Source organism: Pezoporus flaviventris, unplaced genomic scaffold (assembly GCF_033815535.1).
Source record: "Pezoporus flaviventris isolate CSIRO_AGI_PZ_B2104156 unplaced genomic scaffold, CSIRO_AGI_Pfla_v1 ptg000066l, whole genome shotgun sequence".
NCBI lineage: Eukaryota > Metazoa > Chordata > Aves > Psittaciformes > Psittacidae > Pezoporus > Pezoporus flaviventris.
In genome coordinates, this window is record NW_026892614.1 from 24,481,097 (window position 1) to 24,506,279 (window position 25,183).

Below are 25,183 nucleotides of genomic sequence, written 5' to 3' on the forward strand. Positions count from 1 at the left end.
TCTTTTTTATAACTTTGATCAAAATGAAAATTTAAAAACCTTCAAGATCAATCTTTCTTTTGAAAATTTTGACACTCACACATTTTCTTCTTTGGACACTGCTGGCAGAAATAACTTCTAAAGATGCACATGCAAATCATCTTTAGTGAAGATTGGGTTGCTTTTGAAAGCAAGAGTTGTACATTTCTTCCCGTACATTTGTTATTTACTATTCTTCAGTGATGCAGCTTTCCGGGGTGAATAATATAGGCAAGCTTTTACTGCAAAACTTTTTTTTGCCTTCCTTGTAATAGTTTGTCATTTTTTTCCATTTAGGTTATATGCCTCCCCCAGTTCCACCTGTGGTTCCACCGCCTGTTGTCCCACCACCTGTTGTTCCACCAGTTGTTCCAACACGTAAGTTTGAGTCTTCTAATAATTGTTTATGTGCTATAAAAAGCTCATTTTTTTTAATATCCTGCTTGTTATTTAATCAAAAGCAAGATAATCCTGTGTAATAGAAAATAGCAACACAAAACTTAGTGTTTAGCTGGTATAAGCAGGTATTGGGAAAAAGATTTACAGAGCTTTTCAAGTTGATGGCAAAATGATACTTACCCTGGAGTTCAAGTGGAGAAAGACAAGTTATATTTGAACCTGTCTGTAAAAGATGTAACTGTTATTGATCTGTTTGATGTTAGTCACTGAATAATTTATAATAATAATTTATTTTTTTAGCCTTTTAACTAAATGTATTCATTTAACATTTAAAACTATCTGTAATATTACTTAGGTCGCCTGCAGTTCATGGTCTCTACAAAAAAAATATTAAATATTAAAATGCTGATTGAGGATAAGAAATTATTATCAAAAAATGTTACTTAGGGTTATTAATTTGACTTATTTTGATGTATCAGCCTGACCTTTGTCAAGCTAATCTGAAGGCTTGAGTGTATGATTACTGTGATACACTTGTGTTATTTTTCTGCAGCTTTGGTACAGCCTCCGTTACCAATTGCACAAGAGACGATGAAGGATGTTCCTTTTACTAGCCTTGTTCTACCAGTTGGCACAGTTACTAGCAATCTAGCTACTCCAACGTTATCTGCTGGAAATGTTTTTAATCCTCTGCCAATCAACAAACCAGAATCAGATGAAAAGGGATCACATCTTGCAGACCTTCAGATTTCTTCCAGTGAAAACAATAGATCTGGTAAGAAATGTCTTCTATTGTCTGATATGATCACATATAGGAAACATGCTTCTGAGGTGTTTCTTTGCAAATTGTAGTCCGTTGCACTAATAACTATAGAGTAGGAAGTTTTAGGCTGGGTATGATTTTCAGTTTAAGTTGGAGGAGTGGTGGGAACTGTCTTTGTCATCATCTGATCATTGATTTCTAGCAGCTTATACTCAGAGTTGTTCTCTTTGTACACTCAAGAAGTAAAGCTGAGTCTGAGAGCCCTTTAGAAAACTTCTTAAAAGTGCATTCTTACTATGCAAGTGGCAATTGAAAGGAGCAGGAGAGGGTAGGATAGTATGGCATTTAGAGCTTTATACCAAAGATTTTAATACTTGCATTGCATAAATTGGGTGATGGCTGTGGGGTTTGTGGATATTAAGCTGCTCTACATTCTTTAATATGTAGAGACTTAATTTCTGTATCATAATGTCCATTTTTCACCAATGTGATTAAAGGCACATATGTTCACTATAGAAACTGGGATAGACCTTGTCAGCAGTATCCTCAATGAATGCATTAACTGAATATGGATCAAGCTGTGTTTTGTTTGGAATTCTATGTGTTACACTGGCATTTTTTTAACTCTTCTTCTTGTTGCTGCATTTTAGTGCAAAATGATGTTTCGAGTAGCTCCGGACTTGTTGGAGGAGTGCAGCCATGTAGTGTCTCAAGCAGTTCTGGCCTTACTGGAGAAGGGCAACCACCCAGCGTCTCAAGTAGCTCTGGACTTGCAGGAGGAGTACAGCCACCCAGTGTTTCAAGCAGCTCTGGACTTGTAGGAGGAGTGCAACCATCACCTGTTTCAAGCAGTTCTGGTCTTGCAGGAGGAGTGCAGCTGCCAGCTGTCTCCAGTAGCTCTTCTCTTGCCGGCGGAGTTCAGCCAACCAGCGTCTCAAGTAGCTCTGGACTTATGGCTGGAGTGCAACCACCAAATGTCTCAAGTAGCTCAGGGCTTATAGCAGGAGTGCATCCACCCACTGTCTCAAGCAGCCCTGGCCTTTTGACAGGAATGCAGCCACCCAGTGTCTCAAGCAGCTCAGGAGTTCTGGCAGGAGTACAGCCACCTAGTGTCTCTAGCAACTCTGGGCTTCTCATAATGCCACCGCCCAATGTTTCAAGTAGTTCTGGACCGATGGGTGTGCCACCACCAAATATTTCAAATAGTTCTGGACTTCTGGCAATGCAACATCCAGCTGGGGTTCCAAATATGCCTCATTTAAATATTAGTAGTCAAAGGATGCCAGGAATACCTCTTATAGATATCCGTCCAGGCCTAATGCCTCATTCAGCTGGACCAAGGTTTCCATTAATGCAGCCAGGAATGCCACCACAGCGTAGTATTCCTCCTCCAGCAATTCTTGATCCATCTCTTCACCCGCCACCTCGAGGTCCTTTTCCTCCAGGAGATATTTTTACTCAAACAGAAAGACCTTTTGGAACACCAGGAAGACAAAATATCGACAACATTTCTAATCCAGAGAAAAGACTACCACTTGGAGGTGATAACATTCAGCAGGAAGGAGACAGAGATTATCGCTTTCCTCCAGTGGAAAACAGAGATAATCTTAACAGGCCTTCTCCAGTGGATGTCAGAGATTCTGTTGGGCGACCACCAGTTGATCCAAGAGAGAGTGTAGGAAGGCCTCCACTAGATGGAAGAGAACACTTTGCAAGACCACATGTAGACATGAGAGAAAATTTTGGAAGGCCAGGTATTGATAACCTTGGTCGAAGAGAGCATTTTGGTTTCAATTCAGACAAGCACTGGGGACAGAGAGGAGATTATGATGAAAGAGAGCACCACGCCTTCCCTATTTATGGTGGCCCTAAAGGCTTCCATGAAGACAGAGAGAGGTTTCGGCATGTAAACTATAGATTTGATAGTAGAAGTGGTCCCAATTGGAATAGAGGATTTGAACAGGATGCTCACAGAGATTTTGATGACCGCAGAAGACCCTGGGAAAGACAGAGGGATAGGGATGACAGAGATTTTAATTTTTGCAGAGAAGTTAATGGGAACAGGTTTGGAAGAGACAGAATGTCAAACAACTGGATCCCCCCTCCACATCCACGGGTTTTTGAATATTTTGATGGGGCCACTTCCCAGCGCAAAGTTGAAAATCTGCCCCAGGTAAATGGTGAAAATACAGAGACAGAAAGTCAGCCACCAAATGCACAGGTGCAGGATGATCCTGAACTTTATGAAAAACTGACATCTTCCGTCGAGATAAACAAAGAGAAGAGTGACACAGAAGCTGATACAGAGAGTGAACCAGTGGTAGAAAGCACAGAAACTGAGGGGACATAATCATCACTCAGTAGGTAAAAGATACCTTTTGTAAAGTTGTCATCTCTCTGTAATAGATAAATGGCTGACTGGACCGTAGCAGTTCACTTTTGTCTGCCAGACTTAAGTTAATCTGATGTTCATGTTCATCTTTCACTTAAATAACTGTACAACTGACTTGTATAGAACACTGTTCTTAATTTGAACATAGTAGGTAAACTTTTTTTTTTTTAATTATTTCTCTGGTAAAGCATAAACTTGCCCCCACTTGCTTTTAATTTCACAAAGATAAAATAACAGCTTGTCAAACAAAGACTTCCTATGGAAGAAAATGGAATTTTTTAGATACTACCCTTAGGTTGGCTATTGAAATTGTTATACTTGAAAACAGGTGCTGGTGTGTCTTGTCCGTGTTTTTAGGCTGCTGCAGAATTTTAAAGTATAGACAAAGCTGGGATATTTTATGTTCCTACAATTCGGCAGAAAAAGGAATGGCCCATGTTATTAAAGGAGCATAATACAGAGATTAAAAGTGATTTTGTAAAATCGACACTATAGTCTCTGTTTTCTCTAAAGTAAGTGTTTGTGATTTGTTCCTCGTACTGCAGTGGGTTTAAAAAAAAAAATATGAAAAAGTACATTTTAATGTTGGGTGCATTTTGTTTTTAGATGCCAATAAAGCATATTTGTTTGATAACAGTGTTCTAGGTATTGTATTTTTTTAAAAAACTGCAAGCTCTAAAAACTTGGAATCAGCTATGATATGTTCTTAGTTGTTGCAAAAGGTTTATATTACTTCTGTAAGACCAATGCAACAGTTATATGTTCAAGAAGCCTATGGTTTTTACATTGAAAATCATGCAGTGATATTAGTTTATGTAAATAATATGTATGTAAATATTTGTGTAAACTGTTTGTAGATACCACTTTTTCTGTGTGTGCCTGTGTATGTGCATGCACTCACAGAATATTGTAGACAGTTCAATAAAACTGAAATCAAACTAGGGTATAAAAATTTGCCTTTCACCTTCTATAGGTAGTGAGATAACAAAACTTCCTTCACTACAGTACTCTCAAGCTTATATTTACTTTCTCATGCTCATTGTTACAGTGTTCTTATTACTTCTAGAAGGTGGAACATGATATACTGTAAGAGTATACAGTAGGATTTTAGCTTACTTTTTAAAATGCAGATATGCATGAAGCCAAAACTAAAGCAAATATTGCATTGTCTTATTTTGTAACAAATTTGGTATTCTGGATAGCTAGTGGTAGCATTCAAGTACTTTGTGGTTATTTCTTTTTAGTGACTCAAACTCCAGAAATGTTGCACGAAAAGTAAAAAGCTGTTGTTGGTCTTAAAAAAAACCTACATTTTTTTTTTTAACAGAAATAAGGGGGGGCTTTGTCTTTTGATGGTTTAATCTTGAAGTAGAACCTCTTACTAAATCTTTGAGATGAATTGGCTGCTTAGGAAATTAGTAGTTCTGTTCTCTCCTGTTTCACCTACTTTGCTGCTTGTGTATTCTCTAAATTGGTGGTGAAAGATGTTGTCTATAGGGTGATGTCAGATTTTGAGTTTGTTCCACTCAAGTGCGTTTCACCAACTTAGTTCAACATAGCATTTGTTAAAATACGTGTCTGAAAGCATCTTTTCACTCAGTTTTGAGAAGGTTGTTTTTTCTCTTGCATAATAAGATCCAAGGGTAGATTCTGTTACATTAATGCCCCTTTGGTAGAAGAAACAGTTTTATCTCAGATTAGAATTTTGATCTTTAACATTAAAGCATTAACATGCAAGTTTTAATTCCCCTTCTGCTTCCCCCAAAGGGATGAAAGTATGAGAATGTCACGTGTCATAAGCATGCCTTTGAACATAGAAGCAAGTTACGCATGCCTGTGTTGTCCTCTTCCTCTGGGAGGTAGGGTGTTTTTTCATGCTGTGTCATGATTCATTTTTTCAATTACAGGGACTTTTTATTCTGGATAGTAAACAAACTGTCAGCTTAATGAAGGGAGCCTTCTGAAAGCGTGGACTTTAGTGAATGATTCTTTATCTACTGCACAAGTAGCGGTCATTAGGATGTAGCAAGCATTAAATAACTATTGCTTTTTAATAGACCTTGCTGATGTGTTTATTACCAGAACGTGTCTCAGGAGCTGAGATGAACACTGTTTAAGGTAAAAGTACCTTCATGGGCAGACACTGATTCAAAGAACTTGGCTGATGCTGCTGCACCACTTACTGGTAGTATTGTGGTCAGGCAAAGATGGTTGTGTGAAAGTCCAAACGCACAAAATAGCCGTGAGGATATTCTATGAACTTAAGGGATTTTATTTTAATATGTGCAGTTTCAAAGTGCTCAAGTCATAGACCACATAAATACCCAGAATCAAACACATATTGGCAGTAGCTTTTACTTTTCAAACATTTTGTTAATTGCCGCTTTAAAACTGAAAGTTAATCTGTTTTTCTTCTTCTAAACTGGGACTGGCAGCATGCTAAATTGCTCATAGTATGAAGCTTTAGGTAAATTACCAGGTGAGAGATGTTAAACAATTTGGTTGGTAGTGGTATAAAGCAATGTATGATTTACTGATTTTTTTCATCTTTGTTAATATCTTTTAAGCATTAATAAATTGGCTACTGTACATATGTGTTACACCATCAATTTCTAACAAGTATTTTATTTTTGTAGAATAAAAATTTGTTGTACAGTCTTCAGTTTCATTGTGTTTACAGCTAGAACTTTTCCATTTCTTATTTTATTAATATAGTGTTCAGATATGACCAGAATAGCCATATTCAGAAATTTGGAAGGGACTTAGTTTTGTAGGTTAAGCAACCGTAAACAGCACATGCAGTGAAACAAGCTGTCCCGTGACCCAGATCAGTTCTTTGATGTGGTTCACTGTAGTGTCATGGAATTTTTGCTGTTGCAAAGGAAAGAGTGAGATTGGGACTGAAAGAAGTTGGGGGCCAGAGATTTGGGCAGCAGTTCTGGCTTATGCCTGTTAAAGCTTGCTCTAGTGATGAAAGGTGTCAATTCTAGTCACAGAAGAAAGCTGATCTACTATTTGCATAACACACATACTGACAAATTTTTCAGGTAGCTTTGCAGGCAATACAATACATTTAGGCATATGAATTTACTTGAAAAACTTATGCATTAGTAACTTGTTTGATGTATTTATTACCTTTTCAAACAGCCTGTGATTCTGACCTTACACCATACTGTATTTGAGCAGAATGCTACATCCCTAAAGATTACAAAGACAAAACATAGTCTCCATTTCCTCTAAGGACATGATTTCTTTGCTGAAGCCTTTTTCTGTGAAATATTGGTACACTTTCATTTTTATTTGTAGTGCTTCATGTTGTTATTACAAACTCAAGGGAGTAGATTCTGATTGATTCCTTTGCTTAAGTAGAGTACTATACCATTCTTCAAGCCATTTTAGTGATTTAAATGACTGTTTCTGAAGTTAAGGTACTCTTAGCCTGAATAAGGCAAGACGGGAACGCCATAATGAAGCCAGTAGTGTGGCATGCATAGGGATTACTTAAGCACAGTTTGAAAATTATCAAACTGTCTGTAGAAGGTATTTATAAAATAAGCCAATTTATCGCAGAACTCTCAAAATACAATGACAGCAGTTTTGATGGCATGCAAGGATACTTTATGCTGGTCAACGCTCAAAAGTATGCATTTTCTTAGTTCATGTTCCTCTAACTCAAATCTTTGTGTCATTTGATTTGCAGCTGGTAAAAATGGATGGCAAATTCTTTTTATTTTCAGTAGTGTGTTTAAACTTAACATGATACTAAGGTGACTTTTTTGTCTCTTGATAAAGGGAGTTGAATAAATATAATTTAAAAACATATTCAGAGTATCAGGAGTCATCAAGAGTAACTAGGCCAATTTTTGTTGTTAATTCAGGCAACGAAAGGATCCTTTTTCCCCCTGTTGACAGCTATTGTTTATTCTGTGACTTTTACATTAGTCATGTTTTCCTTTCAAGTGCCGAGCTTTCACAAGTAAGCATGTACTGTGAGGCCATTGACTTGTGTAGATGAGAGATTGATCTAAAAGTCGTAAAGGCAGGATACTTTTTTAAATTTGAAGCTGTTTATTTGAAGAAAAATGGTAAAAGCTTATTTCTGCCATGTTGCTGTACTGTGTTCATTCACATCAACAGAAACTTTACAGTGGCAAAGAGAATATCATAGTGCAGGCCTTTCTTAATTGTAACTAGTCTTATGTTTTTCCTTGAAGGGTCTTCCTAGTGACATTATTTGCTCCACTTAGTCTGTACAAGTTCTTTGGGTACTCAAACATTTTTAATTTTAGTAACATGCGTGCCTATTTCATAGTGAAGAAAAGTCAAGTAGAACTACTAGAAAGAAAATTTATTACATCTCTTTAGGAGTAATAACTTCCAGGAAAGGTGTATAGGATCTGAAAAGTGATTCATGTCAGTGATGGGATGGCACGAAAATCTGTTAAGGTTTCTTTTGAAGTGGGCAAGCAGTAGAATTATAATTGCCATAATTCTATGTTGCACAGACCCGATGAAAAAGGGTAGTCTGTTTGAATATCCTGATCTTAGTATCTTTTAGATCCTCTGCTGCCAAAGATCGGAGGAGGGGAGGATCTAGTGGTCTGAGCATTCTTAAAAATCTTAAAACAGGTTGTTAGGATATGTTGTGCCGTTGAAGATGAATGTATTTTCTCTTTTTGAGAAGTTTAAAATACACATTTCAGTACTTACATAGTAACAGTGATGTTAGCGGTGTCACTGGTTTACTAGTGTTATTCTGTACTTTGCCAGTTTTCTTTTTAACTCGCTAATTTTAAATTTTCTTATCAGATGAAATCATACTAGTGCCCTCAGACAAGACTCTATTTTGTGCTTTACAAAAAAACCCTAAACCAAACAAAACTGGTCAGAGAGTAGATTGGTTTAAATGAACATTTTTTCTTTCCTGATTTAATGCTTTAATACGGCAACTTTCCTCTTAAATGATTATGCATTATCTGTGTTACAACGGATATGTGTCTACATTAGCATGTATTAAGCTTTCTGTTGAAATGGAGAAAAATTGTGAAATTCTTAGAGGTAGATGACTTGTTGTGTTTCTAAAATAGGGTAAACTACACAGCCATATTGATTTGTATCCTGGAGCATTAGAATTGTGTTGGAGTGATACAAGCCAGTGGAAAAAAATCCTTAAAAGGTGAAGAGTATCAAATGGATCCAGAATTGTTAACTTGGATGTAGATTGGTAGGATTCGCATACACCATAGATGCAGGGACTTTGGATCTGAATGTCACTTCCACATTGAATTATAATTACATCTGGGAAAATAAGTGTAGCTTTTTTCTTGTTAACACCAGGAATTAAGTAGAAGTAATCCTGGTGTTTGAAGTCCTTCCTAAAATTGTATAAGCCTTTATCTACTCAAAGTAAGCTCTACGATTGTCTTTTTAGTTGGTCAAGGGAAAAAAAATTACTTTAGAGTTATGCTGTTTCTGAGGTAATCAGATCTCATTCAGCAATGCAGTGAAATGCAATTTTAAGTTTTAAATGTAGTTTGAAAGTTTTAATACTTAAGTGCCTTAATTTTTTTCCTGTACAGTATGACTATTAATATAGGTAATTCACTGTTGAGAACCTTATTTTTCAAGCTATCTGCGATTAAAAGTAAAATACTAAAAACAGATTGAAATGCTTACTGATTAATTTGGAATGTTTTTATTTATTGAAAGCAAAATAATGGCATCCTTTCAAATTTCATGTTGATTTGAAAAATTCATCACTTTAAAAGTGTGAACCTGATGGGCTGTAATAATTATGAATTGATAAAATGAGGCACCCATTATTTTTATTAGAATGTAAACCCTTGAAGTTATTAGGATAAATATGTAATACAAAATACTGAAATGTAGTCTTAAGTTTTGTGTGCATACTGTCTGCAGTTTCTGTGTGTACACTTTATGCACACTTTACACCTGCAATCCTCACTGCGTAGTCAGAAAACAGGAAAACTGTGGAAATCAGGAAAGTGACGTGAAATAGCAAGTTCGAGCAGACACCAGAAATGCTATACAGATTGGATCCATACGTAATATGTGAATAGGTAATGTTGTTTCAGAGGCAATAGCTTATTAGTCTAATTGGAAATTGGGTATAACCTCAGTTATAAAGCATAAATAAACCTTCCTTATTTCAGATTTAATAAAAGTTATTGCACATGTTCTGATTAAATATTCACTAATTAACAAGTAAGCATTCAAAGATTTTAAGTAGTCAGTCCTGAGAATTTTTCTTCATGTTACTCGTACCTTAATTAAAACTAACAAAAAAAAACCAAGAACAGCAAGAGCAAAACTTGTACAACTACAACAAAAACTCAAACCGACTAACCAAAAAAAACCACCAAACCAAAACCAGAAAGGTGTAAATATATTTGTAAGATGGTAAGAAGTACGTTGATATAAATGTTAATATACCTATTTGGGTATTTTTAAGTTTACCTGCCGAATCTAGGCAAGAGTATGATAAAGAACTACCTCACTTGCAAGCAATGTGCTGAACTGAGGTGTTAGTGTAAGAACCAAGGTTTTTTTTTTAATTCTTTCTTTATCTCCCAGACCAATACTGACCTTGTTCAGGGTTCCACTCTGAATGTTGACCAGAGATTATTCTGATGAATGCATATGTATTTTGTCTAATACATAGTACATCATATGTATTACATCACTGTAATATAGACGGCTATTGAGAAGTTAGGAATGATGTTTGGGGCAAAACCATCAGAGAAATCAAAAGAGGAAATTACTAAATTGTGTGAACCATCAATCTGAAACATTGTTATTGAGGAATGTCTGTTTAGTATGGAGACACCATTTTCTTTTAAGTAACTCAGTAGTTAAAAGGGTGCACTTCATAGTAGTTATCCTAGTTTGGAAAATCCTAGCTACTGTATCACTTGCTTTCTGCTATCTTTAGAAAATGTAATTATTTCCATCAAGAAAATCATGTTACCTTTCGTGTTATTTCTACAGACTTTAAAATAATGCTGCTTCAGTCTTACTACTAACCCAATTTGTGATACACAGCCTCACTCATTTACTAATGGGACACTGCTATTAGCTTCATGGGATCCATAATTTCAAATGCTTTTTCTTGCATGTCTCTGCTTTCTTCTTTAGCAGCCTTTAGAAAAGCAGGTGGTAGAAGATTATCTGGTTCTAGTTTCATGGATTTTCTTCTGCTTTTTAAGCCCAAAACCTTCCAGGGGATAATTTTTTATCTTTCAAATCCATTTCCCTGTGTAAGTATTTATGAGCAGGCACCACTAATAAAAATGCTTTGAGATTCTGTGAGTATGATGGAATAGATTATACAAAGTGTCTGAAAAAAAAGGCAAGTGCTACACTTGTCCTGTGCGAGGAAGGAAATTCATGGAGTGAAAGAAAGCAAACAAAGCTAGTCAAGGGCAGTGGGTTTATCTTCTGATTCTTCCCAGATGATCATATTCTCTAAGTAGATCTTTTCACTGAAGCACGCTGAGCAGCCCTGTAATAGACGGTCAGTGTTCTTTTTTTAGGATCCTTTAATGTCTTCTAGATTTCTTTACCCTGTTTGCTTATGGCATTTTTTGAAAGGTTGTGTTTTATTTAAATAGCTTTTTTCTTCAAATGATCTAAAGAAAACTAAGTGCACTAGGTTAATAAAGTTTTCTTACTTCATTTTAGAATGTGCTGCCTAACTCTCTTCAATAAATTTTCTTCTCCAATGAAAAGTTCTTACATTTCTGTATTACCCAGAATAGAAATAATGGATGACATGTAAAAAAAGAAATAAAACTTTTATCCAAAATCACATATTTTTGTCATGATAGTCTGGTTCCAGCATCTTCAAGAACATAACTAAAATGGCGCCTTTCACACCACCTACTACTTTATTCTGTCTCTGATACTCAAAAAGTCATACACAGTGTTCAGGACCAGGTTGGACGAGGCCTTGGGTGATATAGTTTAGTGTGAGGTGTCCCTGCCCATGGCAGGGGGGTTGGAACTTGATCTTAAGGTCCTTTCCAACCCTAACTCTTCTATGATTCTAAGTTAGAGTGACCTCAGGAGCTGTCCTGTGAAACACTTACACACTAGGGAATACAGGGTTTTGCATTCCCCTTCTCTGTTCCTTACCTCGTCACTAGATATTTTAAACTTTCTTATTCACAGTAAAGAAATTTAACCAAGAAATTGTCTGAAAATTATGAATTTAAGTTTTCCCAGCTTTAAGAATTAATTTGTATCTCATCTTGATACAGAAAAGCAAGCAAACACAAATCCAAAAGGAGGAAGTTTGAAACCAATTTTCTAAACATTTCTAGCACTTTATGGGTAAGAAAACAAGACCCAAGGAAAGTCTGCTGGAGAATTGGAAAGGTTTTAATACATGGTTTGTGTTGCCATCCTATTGGCCTTTTTTGAAAGTCATCTATTTGAAAATTATGTCTTCTTAGAGGTCCTTCCCAAAAAATTTCACTGTTGTTCTGTCTCGTTCATCTTTCCAAAACTGGGACCTATTAAGCATCTTATTATACAGCTTTGAAATTACATATGTTGTCTTACAGTAATTGTCTAACATTGATTTGAGCTACATACCACAAGATGCACAATACATTAGAATTTATTATTGTTGAATGATTGCTCGTGTACATACCAGTTTAATAGAAGCTTCTGGAAAGCTTAGCTGCAGCATTTCCAGTCTGCACCATAGAAAGGGAAACAGAGTACAGTATAAACTCTTCCTCTTGCTGTACATGTTACACTCATGGTATGCCTTCAGCCACTGCATCTTTGTTTTGGCTTCCACTCCTGCTATGTCAAAGGAGTCAAAATTAGACATGGGTGTGTTCATGTGTAGATTTAAGTGCACAGCATCTCTGAAAATCAGGTGAATATTTAAATATTAGATATTAAGTTAGGGTTATAAATTCAGCTTCCTATAAAACACTGGGTTTGTTACACCAGAGTTCTACACTACGTAATTGGTAGGATCTTACTTTTTTAGTAGCTAAAATGAAACAAAATGTTCCTGTGTACATAGGAAAGGTTCAAGAATATTAAGCTCTCAATCTATAGAAAATAGTGTTCTGGTGGACTGTGACAGGCAAAGCATTAATTTTGGCATTTGGCTAGAAAAAACATCTACCACGACTTTTCATCTCAGGCTATGAGGTAAAGCAGGAAGTGAGAACAGCTTGAGATAAATCACTGTGCTTTATGGTTGCACAGATGGAGACCTCAAGGATGCACTGAGCTTAAGCCATGTAGATACAAGGCTCATCTTCACCTGGGGATCAAGGTTTCCTTTTCTGTCTGATACACAATAACAGTATTATTATAGCAGGCAGCAGAATAGTCTTTTTATGCTGAGCTTTGTCACACGGTTTATATTTATAAATAGAAGTATTTAAAGTGTTTGTCAAGTTAATCGTTGCTGGCAAGTCAGGTGAATCAGGTGCTCTACTTGAACCCTGCCACAAGCAAGAAAGTTGAGAGATGGTTAAACCAGTGTAGGTGCTTTTTTGCATTGTTTTGAAACAGAACTGTGTCTGAGGATATTGTAGGTATGCGATGCCTACTTCTAGGTCTCATTTTCTGGGAAAAGGCCATGGGTTATATTCTAAAACTTCATGGTTCTGACCTGCTGAAATACTAGCAGTAGGTGGATATCTCAAATATGCTATTCACTTGCATTTGCTTTTCCATTCCTTGTGTGGTCCTGACCATGCTTGGTAACAATTGTCACACAAGTGCCAATCATCATCATCATCACCACTGTTCCTAACCAAAATGTTCCTAAGTTTTCTTCAGTGTTCTTTTGAATACTACTGACGCCACTGTTCTCCATTTCTAAGGAGTTTGAAATAGGAAATTTGGTGAGTTTTCCTATGGCACAAAGCCTCTACTGGAGTGACAGAATAGCTCCCCAGTTTGTATTTTCACTCTCATTCCTTGTCTTTGACAAAAGCTCTTTGCAGTAAGCATTTCAATGCTGATCATTATAAGCATGGTTTCCAGTGTCTTCAATCTGAAAGTGAAGCTTTGACGTGTTTTAAAGGAACAAGTTTCATATACTCTTGGTGTTCTTTTATCCTTTTCCCACCAACAGAAAGGAGTAGTGTCCAGCCAGCTACTGCAGCCTATGTTCTTAAAAAGGAACGTCCAGTGTGTCCAAAAAAGGTACTTGCAACTTTGTTGAGGAGAGGCTGCTGGAGCATGCAAAAAAAGCTTGTCTTGCTAGGACACCTTACCCAGGTTTTGAACCCCTCTTTGCAGCTAGCCGGTGGATATAGGAAGATGAGAATGATAGCTGGATGAGCTGCCCCCCATAGCTATCATCTGCACTGGGGCTCAGTGGCCTTAAATGAACTACAAGGCCAGCAGCTGGCTATCCCTTTTGTGAAGCATGGCCAATTCTGACATACTTGTTCTGAACACTTGAAACGCCAAGCAAAGCTCTAAGTCCTACTATTACCCATGAAGTACACAGATACTGGCTATTGCAGAGTCTTGTCTGTGACATGAGGCAAGCGCTGTCTTCCCCACATGCTTTTTTCTGTCTCCTTCAGAAAAAAAACATTACTGCTGTTTGCATGTAAGCCTTTTATGATTTCCTATTTAATTCTCTCCTGAATAAAATAAAGCTAGATGAATACAGCAGTGGTGAGAGGAGTTCCATATCCTCTGCTCACAGAAGTAATTAATATAGTCAGGATCTTATAGTCTGCACCAGTGCCATTAAATTTGTTGTTTTCAGGTGGCAGGTAAATCTTGGATCACAGTATTTCTGTAAAAAAATGCATGTGCTCTGGTTGTACAGACTGCAGTATAAAAAGAACTTGAATCAGTTTCTTTTAATTCTTTATCCTTTATTCTTTATATCCTGCACCCCTGTATATTTGTTCTATGTACAGTGTGCTCCTAAAAATAGTAATTAGTTTATTAACTTGCTTCTCAAACAAAAAAGGAATTTTTTGCATTTATTTCTATCTGAGTATATCATAACATAATGAAGTGAGAGGAGGATGTAAAACTCAGCAGCCAAGCAACAACAGAATAGCAAAGGAACTAGGAAATCTGTTCTAGCAGGACTGAGGAGTCAGTGGAGTGCAGGAACAGGAGAGAACTTTGAAACTCAGTCACCTTACCCATAGTTAACAATGTAATATTTTATTCTGCGCTCTAAAACGATTAGCACTTTCATAATCAAATCCACAGACCGTAACGAGCTGTCAGTGGCAGAGTACCATGGGATTTTTCTATCAAGAGATCCTTGCTTTGTGAAAATTATAGAGGCTCCTCTCAGAAAGGTGTGAAATGTTGCATGTTCTAAAACATTTTCTAAGCCCTTGTAGATTTTGTTAGTGATTCAACAAACCTGAGATTTTTATATTCCTTTCTTTAGTGTTTTAGTACCGACTAAATATGTGTTTAATGTGTCAGCAGTGACCAAAGGGAGTTTACTGTGGATTTGAAGAATTGTGAAATTAAAGGATTTGTCAGGTGTCCTGGGTTCAGCAGTAGCAGTCATTTTTAAACCACGACATCAGGTTACTGAGTTCTATGTGTATTTTCATTTGGTTATAAAGTGGAATTAGTGCCTAACTAGCTGGGTTCTGTTAAGGGTTAATACTTCAGCATTTTGTTTTGATTTAGGTTTTGGTAATTTCAAACATGCAAGACTTTGGGTTATGTCAGCTTTACAGACCATGGAGATTCATGTTTAACCTGTGAACAGTCCAGAGGAGTCTTGTAAACTAAGGACAAACATGACGGTAGTAAAAGCTATGTTAAAGGCAAAAGAAGTGATTCTGAAAGTAAGAAATGTTGAATCCTGTGTTTATGAGAGTAGGGTGTCTTTCTTAGTGTGACAGAAACTGTAAGGAAAAGCAGCTGAAATAGCTGGTAGGAGAATATCTGGCTTCTAAAAAAAAGTCATCACTGACAAGTTTCTTTGCTAAGGTCTGTAAGATTAGTCTATTTGAGTTGTTCTCTTGAAAAAGCACAGGATACTGAAATCTAACCAAATGCTTACTTAAAAGTCTTTTGAAAAAACTCAAGTAGACTTAAGCAACTAATAAGCTACAATAGAAACATAGGGCCAATAATTTGCAATCTGTACTGAGTATCTTTGAGCAAGGGGTGCTACCCAATAATTAATTTTCTTTTTGTAATTTCAAAATAAGATGTTTTTGCAAATATTAATTTCTTTTAATTTTTGAAAGTAATTTTGGTGTCTCTTTTTACTGTTGCTTGCAGTGAAGATGGCTTTTCTTCCCCGGATTTTGCTTCTATTTTCTTAAATGTCTTTCCTGAGCCGTGGTTGCTTGCTGCTGTGAAACCAGCAGAGGGTGCACAGAACATACATATTCGTGGCTGTTTCTTCACAGTCCACTGTGGTGCTGACATGTGGAAACCAGGTAGCTGTCCTCTTAAGTCCTATTCAGGTGAGCTACCATGAGATTTGAATATGATTCTCAAAATAATCCACTGTTGTGCTTTAGCGCACTGTTTTCCATCCGATTCATGTGTGTACACGTTAACTGGGGGTAGTTCTTCCCCTGTATTGTATGCTAGGCTCAGAGTAATGTACAAGTTCCTACTCACCTGGCCTTTAAACGCTTGCTGTAATTAACAGGGATTATACAGTCATAATTTTCACACCTCAAAGCCTACTTTAAAGAATGCTGGTGAATCGTAGTTGTTTATCACCATGATATTTTATGAGAAAGGTCTGTGGAAGCAGATTGTTAGGTATTTTTTTTTTTTTGACGGACCACAACAAAACCACTCCTGATGCTAAACTGCATTAGCACACAGAGGCTCTGCTGATGGCTGCCACCCTCCCACCCCCCTCCCACCAGCAAGCCTTGCCTGCTAATTCCCAATTTCTATCTAATCTGGCCTGTTACAAAATACCTCATGGACTTGGATAACTTTTGAAAGTTTGTCTCCTTTTACAAGTCCTGGGCTCCTTTTTGTCAGAGTGTTTCTGCTTTGCTTGATCCTGAAGTGTTTTTACTTTATACATCAGAGAAGCATGGTCAGGAGGCCTCAGTTAATAAATGTAGCTGAGGAAATTTGCGTTTCATTATCTTTAGAATTTTTTTTTTTTTTTTTGCATGTAGAAATGCTCTATTTAACTACCATTTAGTAAGTTTTATTCTTTTGAGTGCACTTTTAACTGTGTAGTGTATCATGGCTGGAAGGGGATCAGCCAAGTATGCCTCTGGAAAGAACTGGATAAAAAACTTTTACCTAAACCCACCTGCTCTAGTGGTGGGGGTTAGGATTTGTAGCTTTGTAGATTTATGACAGCTTTTAGTGGGACAGTTTTGATCCTATCTATAATCTTTTGCAAATTAATCTGATATATTTACGTAGACCCTTAATGATACTGGTTTTCTTTGTAGAGTAACTTTTATGGGCTTGCATGTATTTAGAATAATTTATCTGATCCTTCTCTGGACAGGATTGTAGGAGTGTTCTGACCCAGTAAAATATTATAAAACTTGTTTCCAGATAGGAATGTTGTAAATATGTTCATATGTTTTTGATATTTGCGGATAATGTGACTGGTGAGATGTATGTTTCAGTAGATAGGTATTTCCGTTGTTTTAGACTGCTTGTTTTGTCTTATTATCAACTGTGTAGGAAGTCAGTGTGCTGACAGAGGTAATGGAGTACTACTCCAGAGGAGATCAGCAGCTCCCAATAACAGGCTGCCTTCAAATCCTCTCTCTCTGACAGGGATTCCCTTTTCCTGGCAGTTATCTCCTGCCTCCTGGCAGGGCTTGCGGGTGTCTGACTGTTCCTTGAGAGTGAGAACTGTTGTAGCGCTTGTCTGTGCAGTCCCATTTATATCTCAGTTTTGATGTCCATGTGCATATCCTACCAATTGCAACAGTTCAGAAATGGGAAAGTAGCTGAAATCTTCCATTTTCAGCTATAAACAGACTCTAACATCAGTCCTGTGAGAAATACTATGAATGCTCTAAAATTTTTTTGCATGGTGGTTTGGTCCTTTATATAATGAAGTCTAATGAATAATACAGACCTTTGGCTTTAACCACTTATAAAGTTGATCAAAATGAACCATATTTACTTTACTACACTCATCTGAAAGATTTCTTAATGAAGTCATTGCCTTCAGGTACTCTGCTTTAACACTGAATGTATTGCAATAGTGAATATATCATACAAGATGAAAACCATTTATCTGTGTATTAGTATTTAATAATAACTTATTGAATATTTTTAGTATATTGAAAATGAGTGCATTTTATATGTAATTTCATATCTTAATGTAAAATGCATCACAGGTACTATTTTCTAAGACATAAAAGGAGTCTTACTAAGCTTAACATGTAGGACCATATGGCTGTGGCACTTAAGTGGCCCTCCCTGATTTAATTTCCATAAGAATTACCTGAGGGGAAGGAAGGAAAAAACAATCTTTAGTTTAGTTTCACAATATGAACCTTAATATAAACTTTTCATCAATGTGATACATTTTCATACTACTACTTTGAAGGATTTTTTTTGTCCCTCAGTTAAGCGCTTTTATCCTGTGCTTGATTTTACCCTTATGTCTGTCTGAATTTCTAATGCTTGCTTGTTAGAATAAGTGCCTAATTCTGAGTTAGCCTGCCATAAATCCCTGAAATATACTCATTAGATCCATTTCCTGTTAACATGTTTCTGCTTTGTAATTTCTCCTGTTTATAACCTTTTTTCAAAAGCATCTTGTTTTTCCAGTATCTTGCTGGAATCAAGATCCTTGCATGAAATGCAACTTGATTTTTGTTTATTTATAGCAGACCAAGCTCATTTCTAGCTGCTTTACACTGTAATTAAATGTCTTACTTTCAATGTCAAAGCTTTAAAAAAAAATCTTTGTATTATTACTTGTAAGAAAAATATTTCATCATTCCAATTGAGTCTTATTTTTGTAGCTCTTAGGTGAAAACAGAAACCAAAAACCTGCAGTTGTCCTAAAAGCATTTTCTTGTGGATTTACAGATACTGTCTTATGTTCTTCCTCTCACCCATCCCCCCATGCTGATTGTCCTTGTACAGGTAGGAAAATGTCAAACCACCTCTGGATAACTGGTATAGAATCAAGGTTCGAAGCTTCTTCAGCCTGCTGAGATCCCTCAAAATGTTTTAATGTTAGTTGGAACACTTCAATGTCAAAGAGCAAGTTTTAGCCTACTTGTGGTGGGGTTTGCTTTCTTAGGCAGTTCTTTGCTGACTCTACACCATAGTCCATTGGCATCTGGGATGCACAGACTGGAAAACAATGACTTGGGCAGCTCATTACGTATATAATGCCAGCACTTCTTTTTTTTCCCAGATAAACACCATTTCTGCCTCAAAGAATGCTCAGATGCGAGTAAGGTAGCTAAGGCCTGTGATGTCTTTAACTCGGGCTGTTCTTACGCAGCAACATGGGCTCTGCAGGGAAATGCAGTGCCCAGTTGCAAGTACAATAGGCTTGAAGTGTAACATTGTACCGACTTACTGTTAGTCTCATTTCTAGTGGCTTGAAATGGCTGGGAGGAAGGGTGATGAAAAGAGGTTGGCACCTTAAAAAGCAAGTGATTTGAGGTCTGCTTTGGTTTACTAAAATCTTAATCTCATTTGTACTAAAATTAGTTTGAGTGTGGGTCAGCTGAGGTTTGCCTTCATGAGGGTGTTGCTTCTACATCTGTTTCCTTAATCTAGCGATACCTTTAATACTTTGGAATAGTAGCTGGATTTTGTATTTCATTTTTTTCACAGTGCTTTGTACTGAATGCATCAAGAGCAACCCACAGGTTTACTCTTACAGTGTTGAAATGTGAAAGGAAATGCCAGAAAAGTAGAGATTTTAGTATGATAGCCTTTGTTGTGAGTGACTAATTTCTTACTCATGTCTTTATTAATATCTTTTGTGGTTCTTCTCTGAAGTTCTTTCTGTGTTTTTCCTCCATACTACCATCTTCTTACTCTGTTCAAGATCAATGTGACTGTAGTATTGCCTACAGCTGCTGAGTATGATTAAAATATGTTCTTTACTGTGAATTGAAGGATGGAAGTTGTTCTGGGTTCAGCTGTGGCAGTTTTTTTTCTCCTTCCTAATGGCTGGTGCAGTGCTGGGCTTAAACCACAACAGAAGTAAAGAAGAATCTGGGTGTACAACTCTTTGAGCTCTTAGGGTATAACTACACTTTCAGTTTTTACATGGGCATGAAGCCCATCTGTCAAATACAGATTCAACAAGGGTTTTTTTAGAACTGTTGCTTAAAAGATCCGTGGTAGTTGATTTTTGTGGTAAACAGTAGGAAGGAAGAATTTTTGAAGTTTTATTTATATCAACAAAGAAGGGAACTGCTGTGAAGTCCTTTTCCTCTTGTTAGAATCAGTTGTGTGAAGGAGGTGCAAAGTGTACTTTCCACAGAGCAATACCTGTATTTGATCCAGTAGAGGTTATATTATTTGATCGCTGCTAGAATTATCTTTATCAGGGTAGTACAGTAGGTCTATCGCGTGCATCTGGGCAGGTCTCCCTGTGTGGAGCCGTGTCATTCATGACCTCATATTGTTGCTTGTCTGTCTTGGATTCTTCTACTCTGTTACCATCTTGCCACTGTGTTACTGAGGGCATGTTGGTACAGTAAAATCTCATGTGGTCCCTTCCTCCTGTCAAGAGCTCTGCTTCTGCACTTTTTTTGTAGCAGAGAGAAGGAAAAGTCTCCCAGCTTCCAGATTTTCTAAATCAGGCTGTCCTGCTCCTGTGGAGACAGAAGAGAAGCAGCATTTGAATGTTTAGTGAGCAGCAAGGGGAGAGGTGGCAACAGGGATGGCTTCAAAGACAGCTTGGGTGAAGAAGCACTGCAGCAATATGTGTAACAGCAGAGCATAAAGGCTATTCTTCACAGTGGAGTTAAGGGTGTAAGGAGATGGATGATGGGCTTTAGTACAGTCACTTTGTTTGCATGACAGATGAAGGAATACATAGGGACATACCCACAAAAACTATTACCTGTGTAAAGCAAGAGACAAATTTCATTGCATAGATGACTACAAAACAAATGGAAATTTGATTAGGTCTTCAAGTATTGTTTACAAATAATGACTGTACATAGAGTCAAAAGGTGAGAATCAAAAATAACTCAAACTTATCACCTTGAAAATAAGATACATAATATTTATCGTTCTCTTAGATGTAAGAAATCAAGATTTGAATATGTATTAAATTATATAATTGCTAAACAAATTTATGTCGATATATTACATTCTCTCAGCAAAAAGTATAACAGCTCTATTTAATTCCAAATCGGTATGTTTAGGTGGTTATTTTAGTTAAAGACCTAGCTACAGGAAAAAATGGAAAACAAGATTAAATAAATTATCAAAATACTCTTCTCTTTTTACTGATTTAAATAGCTTCAAAATAAAACTAAAATAATTTCCTCTTAAACAGTCTATCTGAAGGTAATTTTACTTTTCCACGTTTTGCACTGCCAACGTCAATGCCAGACTTGAGGTTCCCAGGCTTCCATGTCAGGCCACAGCATCAGGAAGGGGACACGCAGCCCAGTGGGTGCTTTCCTTCTCTATGTGCCCATGCTGTGGACATAATTGCTTAGCAGCTCTGTCCACAGTGTTTGGTACATGGGTTGTCCTGGGAAAGCACAAGTTGCCATAGCGGTGGGGCAGGAAGGAACGAGGAAGTCATTTCCATCTCTTTGTTGATCAAGTAAATGCAGGTGCGGAAAGTTCTCATTGCTTCTAGAGCAAAGTGCAAGCTTTCCCTGGGGTTTTCCAGGGGTGGGTGTACTGCACAGTAAATAGTATCAGTTTCCAAAGGTCAGCTTTCTTAAAGATAGTTGAAGTATTGAGAGAATACTTCTTTTTCGCATGCTAGTGTCATTGTGGTATGAGCCACCCACCCTAGTGTTGCTTGTCCACCTGCAACAAAGCCCCAGCAAGGTGATGTTTCCCAAATGAGTTTCTTTGACACAACATCTCAGACCTGTCCCGCTGAGAAACAGCTCTCCAGCAAACAGTGATAAAACTGCTGCTTCTCATTTTATTTTAACAGCATTCCTATCTTTCCTTTAAGATGCTTATAAAAACCTGACAGACGACCAAGGAGAAATCATAGTATCATTTGGAAGGAGTCAACAAAATTACTTACTGTTATTTTCAATTCTCAGTCTCCAACATGGCAAACTTTTTACTGCTTAGGAAAGGGATGAGATTTTGAGATCAGGAACTATGTATGTCTTCTTGAAAACATTCCTATTCTACATTGTTACTCTGCAAATTTGAGCTTGCATGTGAAAGTATGAAAGGAACTTACACAGATGAGAGTCTGTATTGCTGGAGTTTTCCATGTTTATCAGGGCATTGTGGTTCCCCATTGTTGCTCCAGGCATGTTCTATATCCCAAACAAAAATTTGTTATTCTAAAGCGTGTCTTAAATATTCAATGGTGACACAACTAGAGACACTAACTTACTTTAACTCAGAGGTCACTGTGGACAGCAGGACTTAGTTATGATAGAAATTGTTCCTGGACTGGTGAGATGTCTGCTTCACCTGTTTCCCAAATTCCTGCTTAAAGCACTTGGTAATTTCCAGTAGCAGTGATGGGCACAGGCCCATCAGCTCCGGTGTCGGGAGCAGACACTCATCCTGCTCAGCCAGCCTCCCAAGAGGGTGAGGAAGGCACCCCTCAAATGGCCACGGAGCTGAAGCCAAGCTGTAACCTCTACCTCAGGATCAGTACCCATCCATAATCATTTCAAGAATGTATGAAGTTAATAATATTGAAAAATACACTGCTCAAATATTAGTTAAAGTGAAGCATTTATAATTAGATCAGTTTCTCCTCTAGTAAAGATAGTTTCATAATTATTAGATGATTCCTTGTCGGGGACAGGTCAATGAATTCAAGAAAATTCATGACCAGTTCATATTACAGAGCAGATAGCATGTTTCTTCATTTTGTCTTATGTGTAAGCTGATGGCGGATGGGATGGATGTTGTTTTGGTAGCTATTGATTACACGGTTGCTTTGTGCATCAGTAGTGACCATCTGAAAGCAATAGTTCTTACTTAACTATGGTATGTAATTGAAAACTCTCCTGCCTAATAATAAATGTCTCTGATTTCTTGTCTACTTTGAAACGCATCTTGACCTGCTTCCCCCCCCGATTATGTTGTTTGTTTTAACTGCTCCTTTTTATGGTTAAATTTAAGAATCCGCTTACTAATCCAGCAAAGCACATTTAAAATGTGACTAGTCTGATTAAAATAACTGGAATTTCTTATGTGCTTAGATTTAAGCACATGTGAGTGCATAGTTGCAGTAGTGCCTACATGAAAAAGGGTAAATAAGGCAAGTATGGAGAAACAGAAAATAATGTAAATGCCAATTATAAAAAATGGAAAGATGAGTTTAAAAACAGCACTTATGTAAATGATTGTTCGCTTACTTGGAGTAAGCATGATTGATAAAACAGTGGCAAGTTGTTAAGTCTAATATGTTAAAACACACCGCTTGTTTGTCCTTTTGTTGAGTTTATGGTTCTGTTTCCCAGGTTTCTGTTTTCCTGATATTTTGGTTTAAGGTAGATGAGCCTGTGAGATTATCTGGGGTTTTTTCTAGTGAAAGAATTCTTGTCTGCCTAGAACATGCAGTGCTACTCTAATTGAAGAAAAAAAAAAAGTCATTTCATGAAACTGGGTTGGTTTCCATAAGTTTCATATTAAAAGTTAGGGAAATATACACAGAAACTACCATCCCACCTGTGAGCTCTTGCTTGATGGAGTTAACTTTGGTGAATTTCTAAGTGTTTCCATAAAGGAGTTTAATCCTCTGAAATTCTCTGTGCATTATCGTTAACAAATTATTCCCTCAGATTCTCCTTCTTCCCATATGCTTTCAGGAACACTGCACATTTTTTGTAGGAGCAGAAGCCGGATTTTTCATTAGCACTGTGAGATACGATACTTTCCTTGGCTTTTAATTAGGTTTTTATAAAGCAGTTACGTTTTCCAGGCTGCAAGGCTTTCAACTGAGACACATTTCAGTGATGTTTTATTTATGTGTATTAAACCATATTTTAATACCTACAAATGCCTGGGTATTGTCTGAGTAAATATCTTGTCACCAAGATCCTTGAAGTTTTAATTACAGTCTTCCTGGTGTGTGAATGCTTTTAGTCCAATGTAATATTTAGCTCTTTTAAACAGACTGAAATTCACAACACTTTTCAAGTCACTATTTGACAGGCAGGAAATAGATGTAAATAGCTACGCATCCTTAACTTGATTCTTTATCACCTTTTATTTTTGTGACCTTTGAAACTGTATTGTTGAATTATTGCACTGTTTAAACACGAAAGACTCAAAGATGTGATTTGTATGGAAGTTGCTCTGCAAAGTAAAGTTGCATTTTAGTTACCTCCAAACATCAATGTGTCATGACACTGAAGGATTCCTATGCCATAATAGATTATTTTTGCTTTGCAGCATATGAAAGTGCCATTTTATTCTTTGCTCTTGAAAAATCTATTTTTCAGTGCAGGAAATGAGTACTTCCACTTTTATCAGGTTTCTTTAGCGTATAGTTGTACAACTATGAAAAGTAATCAATTACAAGGCATGGTGATCTGGCCTTCAGTACTAAAGATAAAATAATTATTTCAGTCTCAAAGGTTACACAAGTTCATTATTCCCGTCATTTGAGGCATCTGTTCATCCTGAGCGTGATGCAGAGCACAGTATAAAAGCACAAGTTTTCAAAGACACAAATTTTGTTCTTCAGCAGGTGAGTGTAAATCCCACTGGAATTGCACTTGGGAAGTATAGCAGATTTTAAATCAAAAGATTTGATAGTTCCTGGTAGTTGTGCTGAAATCAGCCTATCTAGGATTAGGTTATCAAAGAATAAGCATTCTACGTGTGCTTATAGATCTGCACTTACATAGACTTTCGTGATGGATTTTCCTGTCTCTTTCCACAAAGTGTAATATTTCCTGTGATCATAAGTTCCCTTTATTCAAGAACCACTCAGCTCTTGCACATACCATCATCTCATTTCTCAAGGCACTTAAATCAGTACTTACCTTTGTGTCCAAAGATTTTAACTTGAAATAGTTGAAGTACAATGCTGAAAAAGGCTGTATTCTTTTTGAATCATGGCTAGTTATACAAATGTGCTGTTTTATCTTTCAAGCTCTCATGCTAAGATATTTGTAAAATAAACCAGTGAAGTTAGGAATAAGATAGGGCTTTTATGGTGATGGTTAGAGTATTGTGTTTACTGATTTTCTGTAAATTCCTTCTTTTTCCTTGCTTTTCAGAGATCAGAGGGAAGTACAGTATTAACTTCCATAAACTTTGACCTCTTATTGCATCTTTTTTTCTCCCTTTTGTATCTCATCATGAATTTGATTTTCCTAGGGTAAAAGCTGTAGTCTGCATTGTAATGCAAGGAGAAAATTTCAGAGTGCTGACTATATTATCCAGTCTTTACACGTGACTAAGTGTAACAGCAGACTTTGGCTATGTTTGCATTGCTCTCCATTTTTTTT

At 36.9% G+C, this 25,183-nt stretch overlaps 1 protein-coding gene across 10 annotated transcripts in view; it reads left to right on the forward strand.

Moving 5' to 3' along the window:
* SCAF8 (SR-related CTD associated factor 8) overlaps nucleotides 1–25,183 on the forward strand; it is a 94,439-nt gene that overhangs the window by 52,942 nt on the left and 16,314 nt on the right. For 3 of the 10 annotated variants that reach the window (XM_061471600.1, XM_061471601.1, XM_061471602.1), the window contains 3 exons: nucleotides 316–396; nucleotides 971–1,192; nucleotides 1,831–6,230. In XM_061471600.1, the coding sequence (XP_061327584.1) occupies nucleotides 316–396; nucleotides 971–1,192; nucleotides 1,831–3,530 (2,003 nt within the window). In that variant the 3' untranslated portion in view covers nucleotides 3,531–6,230. Of the gene's footprint in view, nucleotides 1–315; nucleotides 397–970; nucleotides 1,193–1,830; nucleotides 6,231–13,701; nucleotides 13,839–15,851; nucleotides 16,040–25,183 lie in introns of those variants that run through there. The other 7 variants (XR_009746606.1, XR_009746608.1, XR_009746607.1 and 4 more) reach the window with 7 other exon arrangements.